Genomic DNA, 27,827 nt, shown 5'->3' with positions numbered 1-27,827 from the left:
TTTCCTTTCTATGAAGTTCAGAGCAAAAGCATATCATCCAATATGTTAATAAATTCCTAAACAAAGAGGTTACAGTGGGGAAGCCTGCCAAAACCTTCAGTGTAGAAGCACCACTAGCCCCTGCAATAACATGCCTGATGCATTAGCATAGAGAGCACCAGAAAAAAGCTTTAAAGTGTGTGGTGGTGGCTTGTTTTGTGGTTTTGTTTTTTTCTTAATCTGAATATGCTTTGAAATCAAAAGCATTAACATAATTTTTTAAAAGTATTGATTTGAATAGACATTATATGTTGTATTTTTAGTTATATTGCAAATGTGCCAGCCTGTATAATGAAAATATTGGACACCTACTTTATCATTTACTGCAATGCAGTCAGATCCATCCTGATGGGATTTATCTATTATCTCATTCAATTCCCTCAGAAAAAAATGAAATTATATATTTCTCTTTGTGCTGTTGAAGCAGTAAATTCACTAGGTGTATTGTATTTTTCGATCTGGGTTTATAAACTTTTCCTTCTTTTCTCTGCAAGATTATCAACTTTTGTGAATCAGTATTTTATTCTAGCAAACTTCTCTTGCCCGTCTAACTAAAATTCTGCAGTCCAGACAGGCAATTCTGTATTTTGGAGGGGTCCTAGTGGAGTGACAAAGGGAGGAGAGGATATACACAAAAGAGAACATTCGAGAATGTTTAGCACTTATTCCTGTAGCAGTAGAATGGAATTCTTACCAGTGTACAACACATTTTTGATAGCAATGTAATTATTGTTCTCAAGAATTCAGGTTTTTTTCCCTCATGTGAAAAATTGCACAAAGTATTTGTGAATTAATTAAATTCTTATCTGCTAATTATCTATAGTATGTTCAAAGTAGCTGTTCGTGTAAGTTCTGAAGTTAGGAGGTTTTTTATCACTGGCATTTTCCTAAGTGATAATAAAATGCAAATATCCTAAGTGTTGCTTTACAGCTTCAATTTGAAGGCAGTAAATTGTGCTTAGTGTGAATTGTCATATTGGTATTCTAAACTCAAGATTCATCGTGATTGACATAGGAAATAAGTATGAAACTGAAGGAATGCCATTACTACATAATGCATCTCACTTATATTAATACCAGTAACATTATTTTTGCCATTTTTGCTTGTAATATAGCTTGTCATAGTTCATACCATTTTTGGTCAGTGTCTGGGAAGATTAAAATCAGCCTAATTTGATGATGTTTACTTGGAATAATACTGTTACCAGGGATTTGAAGGATTAACTCTAAGCTGGATTTTTGTAAGTATAAATTCAGAATGATTAATGTGTTTGTTTTTGTCCTGTAAGTAAACCTAAAAATCATTATATTCCTTTAAAACCACTAACTACCACTGCCTTTAGTGTGGGGAATACTTTTCAGATGCAACAGTCACCATTAGATTTTGATTTTGATTCTACCACCCACTTCTGTGTCTTACTGTTCCTAGGGCCATTTTTGCAGGTGGGGGGATGAATGTTTCAAGGGGTTTGGCTGTTTTTCTGTGTACGTTTTAGGGCATTTTAAAAATTTTGTTTTAAAAAAAGAGGAGCATATGACAACCTCTGGAGCCTTTGTTGTTCACTGTAAGATTTATTCTCTGCTATTAGTTCCTGGTATGTGAAATGATGGTGCATAGGTTCATAGGCAAGAAGATAAGGAGGATTTCAAAAGGGACCCTAAAGAGTTATGCAGTGCTTTTTGTGTCATAAAGTGAGGAATACCAGGGAACTACAATAAGATTGCAGTAAAGGTTTTACAGGAACACTTTTAAAACTAATGCAAGTACTAAATGCATAAAATCAGTAATCAAGCTGGGAGCAGCAAATGTGCAATGTTATCTACAAAGATAACACGCAGTGCTCATTTTTCTTACTAGCTAATTTAGCTACCAAGCTTTTATTGCTGCTTCTGCTCAGTCCTTCCATTATTAGCTGAAGTTGAGAGTTCTCACAAAAGTTCATCCTTGGCAGTAATAATTTGCTGTAATATAAAATAAATGACTTAACATAAAAGATTTTACTGATTGCAATGCCAATTGGCACTTTCTTGTTCTCTTTTGAAATGAGCACAACACATTGTCTATTACAGCTGCACAGCTACCCTGTGACTCCTCTGTTGCAAGTTTTAACATTACTGCTTCTGTATGTATTTTTCCCCCATAAATTATTCTTTGCAGAAGAATGTTAATTAGTAACTGATAGATATAAAAATTGCCAGGGACAGCCCATTAATTCCATTTACCTTAATGGCACTTAGATCATAGCTTGCAGTACAGCTGTATTCAGACTGGATTATAAATGTAATTTTTTGCATCATTAACTACCCTGATTAATCTTAGACAGCAAAAGCATAATTATAGAAACACAGGACTTACAATGTGCCAGTTTAAAGTTGTAGATTTCTTCCTTTGTAGTTACATCAGTGTAAACAACATAGGTTTTGAAAATTTAGACTGAAACAGTTTTTCGTCATTTCTTAATAATTAACTTTTGCCTTGTACTAGTCTTTTCTCATTTCTGGTTTTACTTGGGGGTTCTTAGGTTTTATTTTGTTTGTGGTTTGTTGAGGATTTTTTAAAGTGCCTTTTGTAGCGTGTTTTGCTTTTGACTGGTGCAATTACTGGATATTTGCATAGTAATTGACCACCATTAGTGAGGTTCTCATTCTGATCAAAGTGTATTAAGGAAAGTACATGTATTTTCTCTCTGGTTTCTGTGGAGGCCAGAAGATGTCATTTTGATTTTCACATTAAAGTCATCGGGCCAAACTAAAGTGCAAATTCAGGTACTAATCTCAGACAGAAGCAGATTTGATGATTTGCTGGTTTTGCAAAGAGCAGCCAGGAAATAGCACATTCTACTTGAGTCCAGGTCTAATATTAACAGTTGGGAAACCTGACCAGCCTGGTATCATAAAAGTTTTTGCCACGTGGGGGTTTTCAACTTGTTTATCTTTAGATTTGATCAGCAAAAGGTGAGATTTGATCAGAGAAAGGCAAGAACTGACAGAGAGAAAATTTGCACTGGTAATGCCATTTCAATAATCATAAATCTGAAAGGAAAACTAAAACCAGGTTCTTGAATGACGATTGTTCAGAAATAGTGTTTGTAAACATGATGATTCTTAACAACATACTGGATTTTTCAGGGTCAGGTGACACTGCTGCATGCTGTAAATGTGCTGTGTGTCTCCTCATGTGGAGTGTGAACTGAAGATTTTGTAAAGGGGGAAAGAGGAAAAAAACCTTTCCAATCATTTACTTATTCAAATGGGTGATTGCATTTTGCCTTTTATAATAGCATATATTTTGTGTGTGTGGAAGGAAAAACAGACACTAGTCCATTTCAATATAACAACCAACATTTAGTTTTAATTCTGTATTTGAGTCTCCTGCTTTCTGCTTCTTTCAAGCTGTAGGCACAGCCACTGCAGAGGCAATCTGCTATGCAAATTACAAGGAAATAACAAAAAGTAGGGTTTTCTCATTAGTGCCCAAAAAGGCAGCAGCACTTTTTAAGAAGGCACAGGAAAAGGAGGGTTGGAGCACTGTGGTTTGCAGCTGCTTCGGAAGTACTTTTTTAGTTATCCTACCCCATGGCAGAACTGTTTGTGCATACTGTTGTTCCTGAGAGCTGCTGGGGTAAAAATCAGACTGTCTTTTGAAACAAGAACCAAAAGACAAAAGGTGTGTTAAGGGTTGATCAAGAATGCTGCTCTGAGCTAGCAAGAAGGAGTTGGTGGAAGAGATGATGGCTTCAACTCTGCATTCAGGAACAGACCTCCACAGTGACCTTGAACCATGACTTACTCTCAGTTCCTATGTGTAAGATGAGGATAATATTTCCTGGCCTCTTAAGTATGTCACAAAGATCATTAATGATTAATCCTGGTCCTGGAATGTGTGCACTGTGTATTAAGATCTAATCATAATTGTCAAAGCTGAGATCCAAGGTCAAGCCTTGGTTTGCACTTGTTCCATCAGTGTCAAAATAAGCAGGAATAAGTCATGGGTTCATCTCTAATATTACATCAGTATAAAAACTTTACAGCAGCAGGAGGAATGATGTTTTCATTTGTGATGTTGTTTTTATAATCACAGATAATTAACTGAGTAGAAAACAGGACCAGTGACAGGGCTGAGAGCCCTGAAGACATCTAAGATAACAGGAGCAAACCCTGTGGGAATTTGCACTGCACTTTTTATGTCTTCTTCATTTGTTTTCAGAGTTCAGATAGTTGCTGCTATTTTATCAGGTCCCTCATACCTATTCTGTGTTTTAGAGATCTCCAGGACAGAACTTTTACTATAAAAGTGGAGACAATGCACTTAGAATATCCATAGACCTTAAACAGTGCAAAAAAAGTGAAGCCTTCAAAATAATCAAAGCTGAGCTGCTTGTGCATCATGGAGTTTCTTTTCCAAAAAGACCTGCTAGCAGCACAGATGTCTTTAAGAACTTGACTTGCAGACAACAACTGCACAGTTCACAGGCAATAAAATTACCTGTTTTCACATCCACAGGTACTTTTGTGAGGTACTCCAGACATGGATGATCTTGAATCAATTATGCCTGTGCTGTCTCCTGCAAAGTCATAAGGCTGTGCATAAGAACAAGTGGATTTGCCAAAATTTCTAGTACAGTTTTCATGTTAATTACCTGTCTGTAAATGATCTTTGTAAAGGGAAATACTCAGATGAGACTCCCTATTGTGTTTAAGTTCATAATATACACCAAATCCTTTTCAGCCTCACTAGTTCCAAAGATGCAATGGACACCATAGTTTCACTTAGTGTGAAGTGAGGCTGTCCTGCTGGTGGGGGTCAGCTGAGGAGATGGAAGAACTATTCAGCACTGCTGCAGCTCACTGTCTAGCTGCTTCATCCATTCATGTTTGCCTAAGTTCTGGCTCCCATCTGTATTAGTTCATCTGGGATTACAGCCTGGAGGGAGACAGAACATCCCTTCTTACTCACTGGACTGCAGCCCACGGTCCTCACCTGGTCAATGAACCTCTGATTACCTTCTGTGTGCCAGGATCTGTATGCCACCAGTGTAGCCAAAGGTGATTCAGGCATCCAGTTTGAGATTTTGATCTTTTGATAAAGATCAAAATCAATATGGAGCAACTTTAAACAAGCAGAGATTTCAAGAAAATGCGTGAACTAGTCTAAATGAATGCACTCTGCCATGACAGTAAAGCGACTGTGTTCACCTTGTAATAGCATCCTTTCACAAAGTCAAAGTTACCAAAGTTGTGCCAGAAACCAAAGGTTCTTATTAACTTGACATTTTGGTATTTGTAGTTATATTAATACTTATTTTATGGTAGTAGAACCTTACAAGGAGGGGAGATTGCCACTTTAATCCTGTTTTAAAGTATCTTGAACTCAAAGACAGGTATTTCTATATGCAGACATGTAAAAACAGGTTTCTTTCCTTCCTTGGTTTCATTTAGTTCTGTTTTGATCTGCAAAAAGCTCAGAACTCGGGGTCAGACTGGTACTTCCCTGGCAACACCTTTTTCTAAATTTTAATTTTGATGTATTACTCAGATAAAACTTCAAAGACAAAATTGCATGGAAAAGTACACTGTTAATGTTTCATCTTTTTCCAAATTATATAAAAACATGCTGAGAATTATTTAATGGATCACATTTCAGAGATGAGTAGGAAGGAATTAAAGCATTTCAAGTAGTGAATGAGCCATAACTATTTTCTCCACAGCTGTTCAGTGCACTCAGGATTGCACTGATGACTTAGTCACTAAGACTGACAGGGGAGTTGGAATGAATCTCAGTGGTAATCTGTAGAGAATTACTGGAAAAGTACAGTCACAACGTGGGTACCTAGTGAAGGTATAAGTGTGTTCTTTTTATCAAAATGGAAGGTAGTCCTGGTTTTTTACCATGAAGAAAATGAGACATTTCAACTGGTTGGGAGTTGGGTTATAATCTCCACTTATTGGAGTTGGAAATTATCTCCATTTATTTCTAAATTATTTCTTTTGTATGTTTTCCTGCTTTCTACTTCCTAGAGAGCCCGAAGAAGAAATCGGGTAGATGTTAATTTTTCAGTTAGAAGTACTTTATTAAAATGCAAATCACCTTTGACCACTTATTTCCCCTCATCTTGGGATCTTTCTCAGTTTAGTACCAAATTTTAATGTTGTTTAGGCATACATAGTTACTAAGAAGAGCAAGGTTTGTTTACATTATTATGTAAGCTCTTAAACTATATCAAGAAATTGCAACTTTTTTTTTTTTCCATTTTCCAATTTCATATTCCTCTCTCTCTTAGTGGAACTGAATATCCTGAACACTCAGTCTTACCCTGGTTAAAAACTCAGGGAGGTTTTAGAGGTAATCATGTTATGGAGGGAGTAAGCAGGTTAATGACTTCTCCTGTGGTCCATAATCCATGATCTTTGCAAAGTTGAAGTATTATTTGCATGCAAGGAGATATAATGCTCTTAAGTGATCTCTATTAGGGTTAGGAATATAGCCATGAACAAAATTTACCCTCATACTTGACCATTACATATTATAAGGGTGTTTTCAGCTGCATGTGCAAACTACAGCCCTTCATATGTGAAAAGTGTGAGGAACATTATTCTTCTCTCTTGAGTGCTGGTGATGCAATTAATTTAAATAAACTCATCTTGAATCTCCAGATGTGAGACACAATGATGAGAGTTGGTCACATGGTTTTATATCCTGGAATTATTACAAAAAGGAGAGTAGAACTTCCTTTCAAGAGAAGGGAGTTGGAAAAAAAAAAAAAAGAAAACACACCAGAGGAACACCGGTAGTCAAATAATTATGCTAGCAAATATCTCTGCTTCCACTTGAAGTGAAGTACTTGTACCAGGTTCTGAAGATAGACAGACATCTATTAAAAGCCAAGAGAAAAATGCAGTAATTTTCTAATTACTCCATTGTAAGGGGTTGTGAGAATTATAGTGGTTAAACAAGCAGAGCAGCTTTATAAAACTTTTCAATTGAAATGTTGAGGTGTTTTACACTGAAACAATTATAAAATGAGAATATGGAAAGTATCTTTCTCTTCAACATTCAACTGCTATATTTTAGCCCTTGCTTCCTGAAAATACTTGCTCACTGAAGTATTACCCACCAGAACCTGGGATAAAATTATTCTGTCCTCTTAATTTTTTTTTCTTTTTATTATGGGATGTATGGATTAAATTATGTGTTGGGGTCCCTTTTAGTTTTTTATTTTCTGATTTTACAAGTATGGCTTAAGAATTGTAACTTAACCCAGTGTTAAATCTTAATAAACTAAGATTTTGAAATGTGTTGAAATGCTCTAAAATTATAGATTTTATAGAGTATTTTAATGATGTCTGAAGCATATAATGATTTTTTAAAGTTGAGTATATACCTCTTTAAACATTGCAGTTATAGAACAGAATAAAAATAGTAAATAAGAAGAATAGTTTAAATAGGCTAAAAAAGTATAGCAGCATGAACAGGAACTTGGCATTGCAGAATTATTTTCTCAGTCCTTAAACACATACATAGGCAGTCACTTCTCTGAAAAACATGTAGTTTTCAGAGACCACTTTGCACCCTGATACTTGTAAGCAATTCACTTGTAAGACTGAATCAAGTGTCTCTGTACCAGTTCTCAGGCAGATATCCTCCTTTTATTGTTGTTGTGATTAGAAAGTCTCACTATTATTAATACCAGTTATTACACTTGGTACAGTTTTCTGAGGTGCATTCGTATATGAATGATGCTATTGGGAATTTGTTGTGCAACACTTATTAGGCCTGCCAACCTTTTGTTCCTAACTCTCGAGCACAAACATTAAAATGCCCTTAACTTTTTTAAATGGATTCTTTTTCTCATGAACTCATTTTTGCTTTGTTCTTGGTGAGTCTCAGAAAACAAATGGTGTTTGTGAACCTTAGGTTTTTGTCTTTATTGGTATCTTTAGAGATATCTTTAGGGAGAGTATAGCATTTATGTCTCTTTGTTTTAAGCAATTGTTTTGGGTTTAATCATACTTTTACCATCTGCCAGTGCTCACTTAAGTGAGCAGATAAAAGTAGCAATCCACCCTTTCTTTGCACACCACTTTGTTAATGCCTACTAGAAGTGGAATGAGTAATTCTCTCACTTTCAAGGTGATCTGTTTCGTGTTGGTCTGTTCTTATGCTGCAATTGTTGTATTGAGTGTTGTCAACTAGATAATTGAGCAGTATGATAAACACACCAAATTTGGCTGCCTTTCATCTTCTCTTCTTTAGGAGAATCTTTTAGGTCTGATAGAATTTTCTTTTGGATAAGCACTGAGAATCAATCATGGTCTCACAATTGAGGAGATAATTATCCATAGTATTTTTGCTCTGTTTGTTGCATAAACCAGAAAGCATATTTTGAATGAGATAGGACTAAAATAAGGGCTATCCCATTTTAGAAAATCAGTTGAAACAGTTCTCTGAACAACTCCAGAGAGTTGTTCCCTGACATGTTAGGCAAGTAGCTTAACACAAACATTTCCCAGAGAGCTCTATGGATTGTAAGTCCAACTTGCAGTTGTAAAGCTGTGTTTAGTAGCTCACAGATGAATCTGTAAACAGGAACTTTGTGGGGAGCATAGGAAAGGCAATATAATAGTAAGTACTGTCAAGTACATTAGGTTGAGTAACTGGAACTGGTGTACAATTTTTGTTCTTTATTTCTGAGAAAATACCATCTATCTAAAAAAGAAGTTTTCAAAGTGAGTTAATTATACTTGTGAACTACTCACATTCTGGGCCAGTGAAGACTGTAGGAGATCCAATGAATAGGCTGATAATTCCCACTGGGAGTGAGGTTTCAGCTTTATAGAGTCAATGAAGTTTAGGGCTATTCATTGAACCTCTTGGACAAAACACAACATTGAACAGTTGCTCATTAGGTGAATGTTGTCCATCTTCTAAGCAGAACAAAGCCAAAGACTTCTGGGGAAAAGATGTGAGCATATTTCAGAAATATAAATTCATAAGGGTGTCAAATTAAGGCTTATAGGCATTTCATGTTTTTAAGGGCTTGATCTGCAGCCTTAATGTTCTCTTAGTATTGTGTGTTTCTGTATTTAGCATACATACGCAGATTTGTTCCAGTTTGACAATCCTTCACATGTTGTTTAGTGTGTTTGATTAGCATAATCACTGTGTGATTATTTCTCACTGGCCTTAGCATATGCAAATTCTTGTCTTTTGACTGACAACCATTATTAGACAATCAGAGTATAAGGATTTGCATAATCTCTCTGTGGTTACAGTATTTGTGTGCAATACAACTGTGAATGCAAATCCTTTTGCTCTGACTGGTTTCTGTATATTCAAGCAGCTTGCCAGGAATACTGCTGCTGCTTCAGCATCTTATTTGCAAGTGGAAAAATCTACAAGAAAAAAAAAAAGAGGAAGAAATACTAGAGTCACATCAGAATGGTGGCTAAACAACTGCTGCAATTTAATAGCTCAGTTAGGAAAAAAAAAAGAAAGAAACACAGAATTTCAACAAAAGAATAAAAAGTTTACTTTGGGAATTCATTCTTAAGTACTATTTGAGTGACCTGTTGCATTTTTTGAGAACTGACAGCAATTTTCTTTTTAATAGATACCACTTTTAAGAGAAAAGTAATTATTTTGTAAATATTGCACATCATTGTAGTTGGTGCAGATATTTTACATGAATTATATTTAACAAGGATGAGCAATATTTCAGTTTATGTACATGGAAAGCATCAAGTTAGATCTACCCTCTTTCATTGATAAAAACAGAAATGGTAGACACTAAGAAAAGATGGGTAGAGCTGAGTTCAACTCTGCATAATTATTCACCATAATTACTAGGGCAACATTGAATGAATTAGCTGCAAAAGGCTAAGCCATGCAAGATAGCACATCTAGAATGTGTATTCTGTTTGATATTGTTTTATTTGTACATGAAACGAAACTACTGTTGAACATAATTTTTTTTGTCTGTGTGTTTAATTATGCTTACTAAGCTTTTCCCACCATTCCTTTTGAATTGTGTTCTTTGGTTAGTTTATAAGATTCTTTTTCACAGATTAATGTGGTTTTGAAAAGAAACAGCCAAGGAGTCCAACCATAACAATGGGTCTTATTTCTTATGGAAATGTAGAATGTCAGATACACTTAGGATCAAATTGCTGAGCTGTTGCTGAGCTGTTCTGTTTCTGACATGGTCACCTGGATATTAAGAAGGTGTCAGGTAGATTGTAAGTTATAGGTCTGACACTTCTGGAAAGCATCATGTTCTGCACAGAGATTTTCTTTTTTCATGTGCGTGGTTAATAAATACTTTTATGAGTGTTGGGATTGCTGTGCAAACACAGAAATGAACAGCAATGTGTGACACACAGTACTTCATATTTTTCCAGGAATTTTTATACCCATTGCACATGCTTTGTGCTGCTTGAAAATGCAAATGCAGTAGATGCCAGGTATTACTTGGAGAAGGAGTAGCTTCTACTCAGCTGCACAGTACTCATAATGTGGGCAGTCTATACAGCCAATAAAAGTCTGAAAGTCCAAGAGTTCTCCAAAATATCTAAGTTTCTGCATAAGTAATAATAATACAATGTAGTGTATCCAATATAATATTGCTGCATCTCTACAAGTGACCAGCATGATTGCAGAGGAAATGTCTGTGAATTCTTGATGCCACTGAGATCACAGAGGAACTGCTCAGTTTTCAATTTGAAATAGTCAAATTATGCTGTGAGAAAATTGCTGGCTCTAAGAGTCCTGAGCTATAAAAGACAGTGACTTTGCACCATTGAGGATCATTCTTATGGCTTAATCTTTCTGTGTTTCTATAAGTATGGCACAGTAATAATCAAGTAGAGAGTTTTATGTTTGAACTGGTTGGTGTTAAAGCTGCATTTATCATGTAGTTTTAAAAATGGGTCAGGTTGAGCAATAAGTATGATGTGGAGGATGTGATATTTTGTGATTTTTGCTTGGTAATGGCAAAGATTGATATAGGATTTCAACTGTTTCTAATTCTCTTATTAGTTTCACTGTTTGTTGGAACATAAGAGAATGAATGAAAGGAGCCTGCACTGAGTTATCTTTATTTCTTATCAATGTTACAGCCCTAACACAGTGCAATGTTACAATCAAAATAACATTAAAGGGATTATATATGAGTAATTGTACATAATTATTACAATTAGATGTATATAATTATATATTTATGACTATGTTTCTTACCATCAGTCTGGACTTCTACAAACGTATGAATTAGTAAGTACAAAATGAGGCCAAATAAGCACAATATTAATTGTAATATTATAATCAAATATGTTAGGATCTGGATTTTAAGAGGTTCTGGAAGGTGGTGGTACCTGTGTCACTAAATTCACTTAGCTGTTCAAGTAATGGAAATCAGTAATTTGGTGGGTAATTTTTATTTTTTGATTACTTCTCAAATGGTCTAGAGCAATTTTTTCTGTGAGCTTCAATGACCTGACATGTTTTTCTGCTCATGTAGTATAAGACCATATCTGGTCTGAGTCAATCCTTTTCAGCTAATTTCTTTGGTCTTGAGGTAAAAATACTTTCTTACTTTTTTGATTGCTTTAGGCCTAACATATGCTCTGAACAAGCTCTAGGCATCCACATCATCTTATCCTTTGACCTGGATGTTTTTATTTATAGACTTTAGTGAATTTAAATTAATTTACTGCAAACCTTAAGCATCTGAAATGCTCATATCATGGCTTTTGGTTTTAATGCAAAATTAAAAAATAAGTCCCCTTGGTTTATATCCCCTTTATGATTTGAGCCTTTGTGGATCAAACTTTCATGCTTTCCTTTGGCTCTTGCTTTGTTATGGTTTTTAACTTTGGTATATTCTTATGCCTCTGGGATAAGAAGTCACAGAAAAGAAACTAATAAAAATTATATATATTAAAAATCATTGAAATTCAGGAAGACACTGAAATTTCTTGAAATCTGTGTTTGAATTTCAGCTTCAGCATAAAACAATTCTTCACATACACATACACACAAAATCTCGTTTGTGCATGCGAAAACACTTAGCAATTATTTGTGGAAAATATGTAAGATTTACTTTCCAAAGGATCAGATTTCTCTGTATGTAAAATATACCATCTCAGGTTCTGCATTACACAGATATTTACTGAAAATTTAATGAGATGAAGACTTGGCTACAGCCAGCCTTCAAGGATATCAGCTTGGTGATTCTGGAAAAGTGTCCCAGGCAGGTAGGATAACAAAGGATCTCCTGGGTCAACTTCTTGGTGCTTTTGTGGTAGGTGCTTCCTCCAGAAAATTCATGCAACAGCCACTCCTTTCATTGTCAGTCCACAAAATAAAGAGCATTTCATGCTCTATAGTAAGCACAAGAACAAGGAATACAGATAATATCATAGGTCTAGCATGACTGAATTTAAAACAAGCAAAACTAAATTATAGTGATAAGGTCAAAGCTAAGAATATGCAGTAAGCGGACAATTTCTATCATGCCCTTGGTTTAAGCCTGGATTTTTCTAAAGTATGGTAAGTTCCTGAAGATTTTGGGGAGTACATTATTTGATCAAAGAATGTGAATCATATCATCTTGCCACAAATTTCGGCTTGAATAATTAAAACACAGAGGATGTTATTAATGTGCATGTATTGAAACCAAAAATTAATCAAATTAACTTAGATATATATCTTAGTTTCTTAATCTAATAGTCATCCTTTGGTTTGCAGTAAACCTTGAGCACTGTGCTATCCCTTGACTGACCACATGGAAAAGTGAGAGAAATAGAAAATGTCTGGTTCTAGAGAGTAGAAAGCCAAAAGAGCACGGACAAGTCAAACACTGCAGCTCTCAGAGCAAACTCTCTTTGTGTTGTAACGTACAGTGCAAATATATTGTCAAGAGGAAGTAAAGGGACATGTTGCCAGCCTTGGTCTTCTGCACAGCTTTAACCTCTGAATGATAATCTTTCATGTGAATTGCAAACTTCTCTGTCCTTCACTTTAAATGAGAGTAAATTAAATTAGTTTAGTCTAAGAAATAAAATCCAGAATTGTAAAAGAGAACTAGTAATGAGTTAAAAGCAGATTTTATCAAAGTTTATACTGATAACCTTTATTTTGAAAGTGCATACCACTTACATAAGTTGAAGTGAAATTTATATGTGTAATTAGTAATGTTCAGTAAGTCTCAAAGTGCATGGAGATGCTTTAAAGTATCTCCCCACTTGCTGGTTATCTTGGCTATATGATACTATTACCCTCTCTATATTTCCCTGCAATTCTTGCTTCTCAATTTTCTGCAATCAGCAAGCTCTATTCCTTTGACTCTCAGCAGGTCTCCTTTCTGTCTTCCAGTATCAGTGAGATCTGAGTCCTTATCATGCTGCACCTAAGTATCCTGCTGCCTCTCAGATTTCCTGCATAAAACTTGTGGAGCCTTATCTGATGCTTTTGGATGTTTATTTGGAATTTATGGATTGGTGATGTTTCCCAAATAAAATCTCCAGGGAAAACTAATAATATTAAATATCCCTCAAGCATTCTATCCCAACTTTATTAGAATCTGGTGCTAAGTCTAATCTGGTGCTTAAGTCTAACTTAAAACTGTGCTTTGCAGTATCAAAGAACAATTCTCCCATCCTTGCAAGTGTTCAAGGCCAGGCTGGATGGGGCTTTGAGCAACATGGTCTAGTGGAATATGTCCCTGCCCATGGCAGGGAGTTGGAAATAGATGATCTATGAGGTGCTTTCTAACCCAAACAATTATATGAGTATATGAACTGGCAGAGAACGGATTATTATTTTGAAGCAGTTTTTCTTAATTAATTTGAAAACTATCCAGAGTTGTTCTTCATTTAGAGCCACAAATACAAAGAATCATATTCCCAGTAATGCCATGTAGTTGTATACCTAGAATTCTACATCTTTAAAAACTCAAAGGGAAGGGTGCTGATGGATTTCTGCATCAGCAGATAAACAAAAGAAAAATCTGTGGTCTTATTAGGAAAGAAACCGAACATTTTTTTCATGAGACCAAATTAAAATTAAGTATAACATAAAGCAACTATTCTACACATTTATGATCTTTTTAATTCTAAAAAATATTTTGTCTCATTCCCAATATGAAAGCATCAGTTTCCTCACAAATCCAACCTCATTTGGAGCTAGAATACTTACTCTGAAGATGGGTAAGTCCAGTTAAAAAAAAATAATAGTTTTTCCATCTTCTGAACCATGGTAATACCTTTTATTTAACCCATAGAGAACTTCTTTTTTGGCTTTCTCAAGTCATTGTGAGATAATGGGTACTTGTGAGATAGTGGGAAAGATTATCATGGTAACACTGAAGGCCATTATCTCACATTATCTAACAAATGCCATAACTTGAGGAAGTGAACAACGAAGCTCTCTAAAGAATCTCACAGCTGTGGTTAATGTGAAGCCAAACAGTTACACTGGATCAAAGAATGCACAGTTTCCTTTACCCTGTGCTGACTTATCCATGTTTCTGAACTTCAGATTTCCCTAAATGCTTTAGACCTGCAGTGGCAAGAGGAACAGCATTTTTCCAAGCTTGAACGGCACAGAATTAGCATCAGTTAAGACCATGTCAAGCATTAGTGTTAAAAATAGCAAGATACGGGTCTATTGATTCTGCTGGTATAAGAATTCATCTCTCAGTGGAGCAGTCAAAAAAAGAAGAGTTGTTGCAATTTATTTACTTTCCTATGTAGTGGTGTCATTTTTGGTATATAATAGTATTTTTGGACTGTGGGCTTTTTCAAGATTGTGTTACTTGGTAAAAGGAGTGCTCCTAGAGCACGGTTTGATCACTGCAGAAAGTCTTACACAACTTGCGGTTGTCTTCCAGAGCTTGATATACTATGCCCTCAGTCATCAGTGTTATTTTGGGGTTATGTTACAGTGGCATACCTCGTTTCTAGGTGGGATTGGTGTTCTTTTATATTGGTCATTACACAAGTGTAAGAGGTGTTTCACATCAAATTGAAGAAGAATGTCAAACCAAGAATTTTTTCCAGGCCAGTCTGCCACTCTATAAAGCTCTGCTGTCTTTCTTGGTTTGTTTGGGGAGTTTGTGTGTGTCAGTCTGTTTTCTATCAATCTTATTTTATTTTCAACAGGAATTAATTTAAAGACCTCTTTCATATTTGACACTTAACAGCTGTCAGGTGATGCAAAAATTCTGTAGTGATCTGCTCTGGATTCACTGCAATAGAGGCCATGACTGTATACCATTACAGCTTTCATGAATAATTGATTACTCTAAGGACAAGCTCTGATTCTTTATTTATCAAATAACCCTTTGCCAACAGACTAGAAAATAGTGAATCATGGAGACATGTGCAGGGAGAAATATGGAATCTTTTTCATGACATACACAGATTATGCTCTGTGAATACTGATTATCAGAATTAGTCAAAATATGTGATTTTTTAACAATTTAAAGATAAATATCAGTGGCTTAACCAAATTGCTGCAAACCTATTACCAGATTTTTAAAGTATCTATCAAATGTTCTAGTGAAAAAGAAATAAGAAGCATTTTGTTCAATGAATTTGAAGAAGGTGATTTCAATCCTCCAAGTAAAAAACTACCTCGAGTAGTTTTTGTGAAGTTCTCTGCCAAAATAGCATACATTGTTTTTAATAGGGAACCTGACTTGCAGATTCTACCAGATCAGTGTTCTAGTAGAAGTTAGCTCAGAATAATCCTTTTCATAAAGGTCCAAATTCATCCTTAAAGCACAGTTTATACAAAATAGTTTCCTCCAAAATGACCGTGAAGATAATCTTTGGAAGATTTTTATCTTTCATAAGTTGTGCAGATGTTGTTTCAAGGAAGAGATTAATTTATTGGTTCATGGGATATTATTATTATTTGATAACACTGAGGTATTGTGTGCTATTCTGAAATTATATGTACATATTATTTCAAATTTTCATTAACGTTTTCTTGTAATTTTATTTTAAATGTTCTTGTTTTGTTTATTGAGCTAGCTTTTCTGTGATATAAAAATCACAAATTGATGTTTGGATAGGAAAACCTGTTCAGCATTTACAGCTCATACGTTTCTTCAGTAAAGGGAAAGATAAAATTGAACTAAAGATATGTGTTTCAAGAAAGTCAATGACATTTTTCTTTGTTTCCTTCTGCATAACCTCTTTGTATAACTACATAAAAAAATATTCATGTTTAAAGAAAAATAGTAGTTTTCTGTTAGATCATGGTATGGAATGATGCAGAATCTGTTTTGAGATTTTAGATAACATAGCACACAGTGGAACAGCAAAAGCTTTTTATTTTTCTTCTTCTCTCTTCACAGATGGACCCAATTCAAAAAGCTGTAATAAATCATACATTTGGAGTTCCTCTTCCTCATCGAAGAAAGCAAATCATATCATGCAACATTTGCCAGCTGAGATTCAATTCTGATGTAAGTTGATCATTTTGTATCAGATTAGAAATATGTACTTATCTTCTAGGATGTGCCATAATTTTCAGAAATTGAGCCTAAATGAAACATTGTGATTTCAGTTTGTCGCTCAGCAGATGAAAAGGCTGTAGGCTGCTTCAAATAAACACAATGGCTTGGTAGTGTTTATACACCCAGCCAGATTTTCCCTGCCAATATATCCCTGTAAGCTCATCAACTTCAGTTGTGCTGCACTGAGTGTAAATAGGAAAAATTGACTGATCCATTACTGCTAATAATGCTGGTATATTTGCTGGATCCTAATTCTTCTACCAGTCCTGGTTATGTATCCCTTCAGTTGGCTCCTACCTTGCATCCTGTCACTTCTCCAGCAACAAAGCAGAACGAGCTGAACTGGAGATGCTCTCTAATACACCAAGGAAGGAAACCTGTCTCCCATAATTACCCAAGGGAGATGTGCTATGGTGCTCCTTGCCAACTAATACCTGTTGTGTCACAGAAAAGCCTCTTAGGTTTTAGCCTTTCTATTTCTTTCTCAGAATCACTGTGGTATGCAGACCAAACCTGACATAGTAAAGTGATTTTTTTTCTGCTATTCTAGGCTCTTCAGGAAGTTTCTTCTCATGGACATTGATAGTGGGAACTAATCTTCCCCTGTCTTTAGTTCACTACATAATTTAAATATGGAAGTTTCTTCTGCCAGTATAAAAATGTTTTGACTTAGAATGAGGTCAAACCCAAAAGTGTCCACAAGGTTCCTTTCTAATTCTAGTCATAGGAAGAAGTAAAATACTTCTTGTACTCCTGCCTCTTACAAGGCAGCTATTTACATACAGTTTGTACTATTTTTAGTTTATTGATTATTTATCAAAACCATGAGCTTGTCAAAAACTTAAATTGAACCTTGAAGACTAATTTTAGGGATTTCCCATCTGGGAGTGAAAATATTGTATTTCTTTTCATTTCCCTCAGCTTTTTATCCCTCGGAAATAATTTCAAAAATATCTTAGTCACAGTTTCTGGACCAGACAGCATCACATATTTAATTTTACTGATGACTCCAGGTTATTTAGCTCATTTACTGAATGGACACCTTCTCTTATAACGCTGATATAATTCTCAAAGAGTGGTGCAAGGAAGGGCAATACACTCTCTGGAACTGTCATGTCCATCACAGATAAAAATAGAAGATTCAAATTAGGCTCTTCCATTTAGAAACCAGATGCCAAAATTAGGACTGTGGATACTGAGTCATTAATGAGGAAGGGATGATGGTGACTTCTGAGCCACAGTAGATCTTACCAACCAAGCAGCCCAATTTATCACTCAAAATTCTCAGCTTTTTCAGCTTTGTCTCAGGTAAAAGCATGTCACACTGAACCAGACACAGTATATAGCTGAAAGAGAGATCAAATACTTCAGTGTTACATACCAGAGTGAAACACCTCCTTTCAAAGAGGATATACCATTTTTTTGTCTTCAAAAAAGTCTAGACAAAAGATAAGATGAACATATTGGTAAAGTTACTCAGTCCATTAGCACTTACACGAATTGGATTGCTATGTGGAGTAGAAAATTTTCCAGCTGAGAAGATCTAGGCATTTTCCAGAATAAAATGTTTGAAGTAAAAATCCTTCTACACAGAGACAAACAAAGCAGCAGTGGACACTGATAGTTTTTACTCAGAGGACTACTTTGCTCCCATACTGCTCCTTTTCTGCTGCTTTTAGAAAGGTTTCTGAAGAACAGAGAGGGAGGAAGCAGAGGCCATTTTCAGAGCCATCTATAGTGTCCAAAAAACTGGTTTCAGAAGGCATGTGTTAATTTAAGCTGTTCACAGAAAACTCTTGCAAGACTAGCTGATATTTATCTGTCCCTTCACACCTTCAGGTGTTTGAGGCTTGAACTCAAATAGCCAACACTGTTCAGAAGGTTTTTTTAATGCTCCCCTCTCTCTAATAGATCAATATTATATCTACTGAATGGGGAGACCTTCTTGATGAGTATGTTTCATTTTCCACTTTTAATATTCGCCTAAGTTTTAAAGCAACCACAGTGTTGATTGATCGAGAGATTACGATCCAAAATCCGCCCATTGATTAACCTGGAATGATATCTCTCCCTCTTCTCACTACCACACAGAGGCAATTTGTGGATATTTTTATGATGGTGTCTCCTCATTCCAGTGCTTATAGTTATTACTGCTGAAAATCACAAAGTGCTCTGCTGAGGTGTTCAAGAAATAATTTATATTCAGAGTTCCACTGCAGTTTAGGAATGTTTTTCTGCAAAATGAGGGGAATGGGTAGAGCTATTTCCTCCATTGCTTAGGTAATTTTGAAATTTCCACCCGTGTTTGAAGCAAGAAATGTGGTAAACTAAAGATTTAATATTTGGATTCAAAGAAAAAAAATGCTTTGAAGAAAAAGAGCTGTTGGCTATCATTTTTTGATAACTCTACTATGAATGGCAAGCACACACATTGTAATTCTTTCTCCTATTATCATGAAAAAGTTTTCATTTACTCAATATTCCTACCTTTCATTTTCATCATATTTTGTTGAACACAATTTAAATCCATAATAGCAATAAATAACTTTTCTGTCTAGGAACCTAGGCTTTGTGTCTATTCTACCAATATGTCTCTATTTTTAGATGCGGGAGATAGGTTTTATCAGAGAGTAATAAATAGAAATTGCATTTGCCTGCTACACAACAATATTACGAAAATGTTTACAATAAAACTGGTCTGTGGGACTTTTCTTTTTTGCATAGAATACGCAATTTTCTCCTTTTAGATAGAGTTTTCTTTAAGAGCAGCAGAGCTTTTTTTCCTGGTTACATGGTATAAAAATCACATTTAAAAATATGAGACAAGGCGGTTAAATAGTCTAAAATAATTTAGCTTCTTTGTAAAGGAGTTATCTATAAATCTTCATGACAGCTGTGTTTTTTTTATGTTCATATGTTTTTTTAAAATAAATCTCATACAAGGGAAGAGAGGAATGTGCAAATAACCAAAGCCTCTCCATGTTGAGCAAAACCATTAGAACAGCAAAGGTAGGTTTTGTGGAGTCCATTTTTTTTTTCAGAGAAATCTAGATATATCATTTATACTCACATTGTGCATTCAAACTAGGGTGAAACATTTAAATATATGCTTAGCTGCAAGTGCCCGATGTTGCCACTTAGATGTTGGCAGCTGCTGAGAGCTATTGCACCAGTAAATGCTTGCTTTGTAGCAAACATTAAATCTCTAAGATCTAAAAGTATCTGTAAAATGTGGTCCAGCCAACTTCAGTAGGCTATTTCAGGTGCCTATAGGTAGCTGTAGGAATAATTTTCTGCTTATGGCCTGGAAAAAAAAAAGAAATCTCTTACTGAATCTTCCTGCCTTGACTATGTCATCTTCTTTTGCCCGTGAGATTATTTAATGAAGTTTTATAGTTATCAGTATCTGTCAACAAGGTCAATTTTTTGCAAAGGGATTACCTTTTTCTTCCCACTCATTTAACGAGATGGCTGAGTGATGACCCAGTTTGCCTTTATAGAAAGGTTGGGCAGCATTTTGATCTCTACCCAGGACTTAAATTGCATTATGATACACTTTAAAAAATATTTGCAATTATATGAGCCAGAAATTATTGTTTGACTTAAATAGCAACAGTAGTAATATTTCCCTGCAAATCAGGGATGCTCATCAGTCTTTATTTGTTGTTTTTTACCTTATTTTTCTCCATCTCTATGAAACAAAGGTATCACCAAATTGACATCGTGTTCCACTGTATGAATTTATCTGGATTCAGAAGATAAAACAATAAAAGATAAAACAACTTCCATTAAAAAAACAGTGAAGGATATTTTGAGGATAAGGATGCAATATAACTCTGCAGTATTTTATTATGGTTCTAACTTTTGCTGGGAAAGAAGCAGGACCAGAGGACTAATGTCCTATTTAGGCTATGCTTGATATCTAGAACAAAAGATTAATGTATCAACTTGTAAGGGCCTAGGGTATAATAAGGTGATAATAAACAGTCAACATGAATTTGTCAAGAACAAATCATGTCAAATGAATCTAATTTTTTCCTTTGACAGGGTAATTGGCCGAATGGATAATAGGGAATAAAATAGATGTGACATATTTTGGCTGTAACAAGGGTTTGTACAGTCCTATGTGGCAGTCATGTAAAGGAAGTAGGGGAATACACTCCAGGTGAAATTATTAAAAGTTGGTTGCACAACAGAATGAAGAGCTGCAGTGAGAGTAGCTCCTGATGGTTTCCTGTCAAAACAAAAGGTCACAACAAGTCAGGATCTGAAAGAGTCTCTTCCATGCTTACTGCTACTCTAATTTTTCGTTAGCAATGTGCCTGACAGGACAGTGTACACATGCCAGTTTTGTGGATGACATCTAGATGAAGGGTGGCAGGCTCTTGATGGATGGTGGTAAATTCCAGATCTCAGTCCAAAATTATCTTCAGTTGGAGAAAACAGCCTGGAATTCTGACAAGTGCAGTAAATAAAAGCATGAACTATTGTGCTTAGACTGGAAAAAGTAAATGCACAAGTACTAAAATGAGTAAATGTCAGGTTTAATGGGATTATGAATCATAATCCAAATATGATGGCTAATGCAGAAAAAATAAAAACTTGCCTAACTAATTCTATGATAATTTTTTTCCTCCAAATATGAGATTTATCAATAAGTAAGTATTCCACAGCAAATATTCAAGAGCAGCCCTACAAGAAAGACTAGGGGTGCTTGTGGATGAGGAGCTGGACATGACCCAACAATATGCACCTGCAGCCCAGAAAGCCAAATAGGTCATGATCTGCATCCAAAGCAGTGTGGGCAGCCGGTCAGGAGAGGGGATTCTCCTCTGCTCCACTCTTGTGAGACTCCACCTTGACCACTGCATCCAGCTCTGGGATCCTCAGCACAGGAAAGACATGGACCTGTTGGAGCATGTCCAGAGAAGGGAAACCAAGATATTTAGTGGGCTTGAACACCTCTCCTGTGAGGGAAAGCTGAGAGAGCTGGAGTTGTTCAGCCTGGAGAAGGGAATGCAGTAGGGATCACTATCACTGTTGCCTTTCAGAAGTTAGAGAAATGATGGGAGCAAACTTTTGGACAAGAGGTAATAGGTTAAAACTAAAGGAGGGTCAATTGGATCAGACATAAGAAATACGTTTATTAAAATGGGGGTTATTCCAGAACACTGGAATGGGTTTCCCAAAGAGATGAATGCCCCATCCCTGGAAATATCCAAGGTCAGGTTGAACTGACCTCTGTGCAGCCTGATCTAGTTCAAGGTATTCCTGCTTCTTGCAGAGGTGCTAAACTTGATGACCTTTAAAAGGTCACTTTCAACTCAAATTATTTCACGATTCTATGAGTCGAAATTGGCAATGCCTCAGGTGAAGAATTACTTATAACAGTGGTCATCACACTCCAATGAAAGCATAATTAGTTGGAGCGTTTAGAACACATCCACTAATATGACAAGACATGAAAAAAATTCACTCGGCTAGGGAGAGTAGAAAGAACTGCATAGATGTACAGCAAAAAAGGCTGGGGAAATATAATTGGCAAAGGGAGTTAATAAGAGTTTAGTGACCAAATGATCTTTGTGTTCCTTGGTTTTGATAGATAAATAAATTTGACTAATTCTTCAGATTAATTTGATTTAAGAGATTTTTTTGTTGGACTGCTTCGTGAAACAATTTTAACTGTAATGGTAGTGAAGTTCTGGAAGGAAATGTACAGACAGTTGAGTGGTGCCTGTTGGCAGAGAGTATTCACAAATTAGGCACCTGTTACTGAGGCTGGACAAGAGATGGTGAATGTAATCCCACATCCAAGAGATTATATGACAACTTGCTTGACTAATTTACAAATCTCTCTCTGTAGTTTGGAAGCTATAATAGGGATTTCTTCATCAATGGCCATTTACGGTCACACTTGGCCTGTGGTCTCTGTTTTACAAAGAGAGGGGAACTTTAAACTATTGGTCCATTAAGAACCAGGAAAGCCTGGTACAGTTAAATACTAGAAGTAATTTAGCATTTTACCCTTCTGATTTGAAATCTGTTGTTGGTCAATTTGCTTAAATGGTATTTGAAGCAATCAGTGCTATTTGCTTCAATCACTGTTCTGTTTGTGGCTATAAACACAGGGTCTTATTCTTTGCATGTTTGGTTGTACATGCAAATGTACAACAATTCTGGGTTAGATTCAGATTTACAATTAAGCTGGAAATTTAGAATCCTGGTTTGGTATAAACCAAATAATTTCTGCATGAATTGCAGCGCTCAACTTTTTTAAGCAAAGTCACTTTTGGCAGGCATTATTAGCCATCAAGCACATTGATTGATTGATTGATTATCTTGGGGCATTTTATTTTTTTTCTTTCCAAAACCAATGTGCCTGTGTTATATGAATTCATCAGCCTGGTTCTTAAAGGAAGATTCTTTTGTGTAAATATTTGTAGAAGCTCAGGATCCCCTTAAAATCAGTATTACTATATAATGGCATTGTATTGATTGCAGCAGTTGTACCTGAACAAACACAAAACTTCATCCAGATTAAACTTATTCATATATATATATATATAAAATTTATATATTTCTGTAACTGTCTCTCTATATATGCTATTTCTTTCTAATAATGAACCATCTTTCCTGTACTATGGAGTTATAGTAAGGAGGAACAAATACTGATTCCAGTTACAGAATTGCACATGATATTTATTTGAGATCAGAATATGAGTCAGAATGGAAATACACTCAAAGTGGATAGTTTTCCAGAGGTATTGGTCTGTGGTAGTCACTGTAAAAAGTAGCAAGTAATCACAGAAAATGATTACTGTGGAGATTTCTATGGGATATCTGGCATTTGCATCAATACTATATAGAAACCATAAAGAATTACTAACAAAGTATTTAATTACTTGATTTTTGGGCATTCTAATAGTCTAATCAAATAGCACTGAATATTTTGCATTTCAATTGCTTACATGAAGAATTTTGCAAGCAATCTGGTATATCCTCTGCCTAATATGATATTCAGTGGAGTCTGTTTTTATTGGCTTAGCCTGCATATTTTAGAAGAATTACCTCCTCTTTCCCAGACTACAGTTTTAAAGATGGTAATATCAATTTCAGTCAGATCCTGTGCAACTCTGGTCTTTCCCATACTATAGCATTCAAACTTTTTTATTATTTTTATTTTCCTTTTTTAGTATTAATTTTGAAACAAAATCATACTTATTTGCTTATATATAAACTTTTTAATGTATGGAATAAATAACTTAATTTCTAGATTATGAAATCCAGAATAATCTGAATTTAAGAGTAGCAATAAATTTTCACATAACCTCCAGTTCCTTAAATCCTTTCTAAAATGCTTAGGTAGAAGGTATAAATAATTTTCTTTTGTTGTATAAAGTACCTTTCCCATAATTTTCAGTTTCTGTACAGTAATTTTATGTATCGATACAACATAGAAGCAGAAATTATTCATGTCTGACAGAGTACCTCGTTTAGCTTTGAAGTACTTTTGATATTTGAACTCCAGGGTACTTTTGGACTACTTCTGGTGTTGAACTGAGTCCTCTGACTGATATCATAAGGTTGTGACTATTTCTTCGTCTCTTAAGCACTGGCAGAAATCTAAATATTCTGCATGACCTTCAGTAACTGCTGTGAGTGGTCTCTGTGTGGCCTGCAAGCTGTGCAGTTTGCTAGAGAAACTCTTGATAATCCTTGTCCTTATCTCCTCTCCTTTAATGAAAGTAACCTATTTTGTCTAGAAAATCTGTACTGTCCTAGAACATATAGCAGCCTGGGGGTATCAGGCCCACAGGGACATTGCCTCAGGTCAAGAAAGCAGTAGAGGAGAAGAAGGTTTTAAGTGACTGAACTTTAAGAAAAGACATTCTTAATGTCAGCTGCTTTCTTAGGTGGTTGCTGGTGGGGACACATGGAGTGCCTTCGTGTCCACTGCATTCGTGTTACAAGAATTACACTTTCCTCTCAAAATTCACTCTATAGCCACATTCAGCAGTGGTAGTAGAAGGAGGAGTGGCTTAATGAAGCTCTGGAACAGGTTCTCAAGGGAAGCAGTTGGGTCACCATCCTTTAAGGTAAAGATGGGTAGAAGTTGTACTCAGGGACTTGGCAATGCTGTTTTAACAATTAGCCTTGACAATCTCAAAGGTCTTTTCTAATCTAAACTATTCTATATATCCAGGAGAAAGGAAAATCTACTGCTTTCAGCTACCTGGTCCCTGAAAAAGCAGGGTGGAAGAGAAATGTCTAATGTCTATGTCAGCTGAATATCAGAGTCACTGTAGAAAGAGATTAAAACATTCAGCTGATCATCATGTTTTGCTGTGTAGGATTTACATTATGTCAAACTAAAACTTTTTTTTTGTTTTCATTTGACAGCTCTCGCTAGCTCTTGCTTCCTACCTCTGTTCATCCTATTAGGTTATTTCATTTTCAAAGCTCTCACTTATTTTGATAAAACAAGTCAATTGTGCAGAAGGTTTGACATCTCTTTTAAATTACTAGAGTTTGCCAGAAATGATACGTGAATAGGCAATTGCTCTCTCTGATAGTGCTGTTTATAAATTGCAAAAGATTAATGGCTGGTATTCTGACTGTGGAATATGAAGACAAATTAGTTGAAAAGGTTTTTTGCTTGTGGCACTGAAGAGAACAGTTGCAGTATTTGTCCTTTTGGGGCCAACTTTTAACTTTAGGTGTGCGTGGATCTCAGAACTGCTAAGAGCTGAAGGAAAGGCAGAGGTGATAGCAGTTAATAAGACAGAAAGTCTGAAATAAAAGCAACCTCCTTTCACATCTGTATGTGTTACTGTCAGAAATTTCCTTTCTCTCAGAAATGATTAAATTAATATGTAAGAATGTATCAGAAAACATTATACTGGGAGGCAGCATGCAGGCCTAAATGGTCTCACAGGTCCTAGATCTTCCAAAATCTGCTGTCAGTGGATTATCTGTTACTCACTGAGATGTCTTCCAGGCAAGTTACAAATGTGTTTCCAGTTGTTTTAATGGATTTCGTCCTGTAACTACGTTCTTTGAGTTACAACAGAGTCAGAAAGACTTTTTGCCTTGAGGAGGATAGAGGAATATATGAATGAAATTAAAATGCTACTGCTGGGCAGGTAGAGGCTAACCAGAGCTTCTTTGAAGTTTTTGGCTGGAATTGGGAAAGAAGACAGTGTTTAGTATTGTACATTGAAAACTGTACATGGAAAAATACCATTTACACATGAGGGAATTAGTGTAGACAGGGGAAAAGACAGTATAAAAGAGGGGAAAGGAAGTCTCTCTTCTGGTTCCGTATTGTGACATTCACGGAAAAATCTGCCTGTTTAAGCTGCAAAGAGAGAAATCTCTTCACTTTTTGCCCTACACTTAGATGTGTTTGAGGCAGTTTTTTTCTGTCAACTTCTTCTGTTAACATGAAAAGTCAGTCAACTCTAACAAGAAATTGAAATTTAAGAATAATTGTGCTGGGGAGTTTTTACTGAAACCACTTTCCATAAGCAAGTCCTCACTTCAAAGGAAAGAAAAATTTAAACTCTTTGTTGTGTGATCTTCGTCTATCTTTTATTTTTTTAGTCTGTTTTAAGTTCTTACTTTCACATTTATTTTTAAAAATAAGAATTTATATAGCAGGGAGTCTGAGATTCTGGATTATTAATAGTAGGTGCAGATAGCAGATTTCACTGTAAAAGTAGCAAAATATTTTCTCTTCCAGTTAGCAAGCAGTGACTCCTGGTTCACTTTCTCAGGCACCAATAAGGACATAAAAAAAACCCCAAAGATAAACAGACAGGGGTATATCCCAGTCTAGGATACAGAAAAAGTGAAGAAAATGTGCAGCAAATTGTATTTTTCATCAATTCCCCCTCCCACCCCCCCCCAATAATCTCTTCTAAAAATGCATTAAGAGTAAAGTAGTGTTTTAGTAGTGCGTATACTTGGCTTTGGTTGATGATACTCTCTTCCAACACCCACAAAATCTTTCCAAGTAATGTTACACAGACTCTGGACACCTTTTTTTTTTTTTTTTTCTCTTTTTGGTTGGTAAATTTGCACTCTCATAGGTACCTGTAATATATTCTTCTCCACTGTGTCTATGCAGCCTCTTCTGGGAGCAAATATGTTTCCTTTTGAAAGAGTTGCTATTAAACACAACTGCCCCGATGAAAACAAACTCCACTTCAGAACCTCCAGTCTGACTTTTTCATCTCCCAAGTTCTTTTATCACTTCTCTCATGTCTTTTGCAGTCTCTGGAGATTTTGCTCTTCTGTGTACTTACTTACATCACAGCTAACAGCTGGAAACCTTATCCTCTGAAGGAATGGAATTGCAACCCAATACCTCCTTTTAAAAGCTTTCTATTGGAAGAAAAAACCACACATTTGAACTATACTTTTGAGGGCATATTGCCCACACCTGTGCAGCTTTCTTTTCAGCTCAATTGAAAGTGAAGTCTTTCAAGGTTTTAAATGGTTAAAAGGGGCTGACTTCTTTTCAGCAAAGAATTCAATATGGCACTTACATCTAACTCCCCCACAGACTTTAAAATCTGAATTATGATTTCAAATCATGTATTTAAACTGAGGTAATGGTCTACTGGTAGACCATATAGGTACTTGCATATATATATAATTGTTTGATGAGGTGACCTCAAAGTATGATTTTAAAAATAGATTTAGTTCTGTTTTGTATTTAGATAGGTCTCATTGTGTTGTGGTGGGATAACTTTAGATACAAATGCATAGCAAATGTACTGAATTAATTTATGTTAGCAATTTTTAGATGGGTATAAATGTTTCTTTTTATCCCTTAGAAAGGTGATTTTATAAGGTAGTCTCTGAACAGGTTTTATCCTTTCCCCAGCATAGCCTATTTTCTCTGCATCAGCGGACTTGTCATGATAATCAACTTTTTTGTCCCAACCATCAATCACTCCTGATTACAGCTGGGGAGAAGTTCTGTTCTGTTGATCACCCCATCAGTGCACATAATGTTACACCTGGAGACAAGTGAAAATCATCCCTTGGTGGGAGAATCACTTGCCTTCAAGCCTTTTGTCTGAAGTATTTTAATTTACATTTAGAGTATTGAAATTGTCAGTGCTTGCTTTGATTTTTTTATTTTTTGACAAAAATAAGAAGTTCAGTTGATCTTTCCCTACATGATAAAAGAATGCTTTCTATTTCTAATATCTTATGTTCTTTTTCACTTTACTGTACAAATATTGCAATAATTATAAC

General features: G+C 35.6%; 1 protein-coding gene across 4 annotated transcripts in view; it reads left to right on the top strand.

The window, feature by feature from the left end:
- ZNF385D (zinc finger protein 385D) overlaps positions 1–27,827 on the top strand; it is a 416,485-nt gene that overhangs the window by 303,282 nt on the left and 85,376 nt on the right. For all 4 annotated transcript variants that reach the window (XM_036399870.2, XM_036399887.2, XM_054514328.1 and 1 more), the window contains one exon: positions 16,398–16,508. In XM_036399870.2, coding sequence (XP_036255763.1) covers positions 16,398–16,508 — 111 coding nt within the window. The remainder of the gene's footprint in view (positions 1–16,397; positions 16,509–27,827) is intronic.

Source organism: Molothrus ater, chromosome 1 (genome assembly GCF_012460135.2).
Source record: "Molothrus ater isolate BHLD 08-10-18 breed brown headed cowbird chromosome 1, BPBGC_Mater_1.1, whole genome shotgun sequence".
Taxonomy (NCBI): Eukaryota; Metazoa; Chordata; class Aves; order Passeriformes; family Icteridae; genus Molothrus; species Molothrus ater.
The sequence above is the reverse complement of the archived record's forward strand: the minus strand, read 5'-3'. Positions and strand labels throughout refer to the sequence as shown.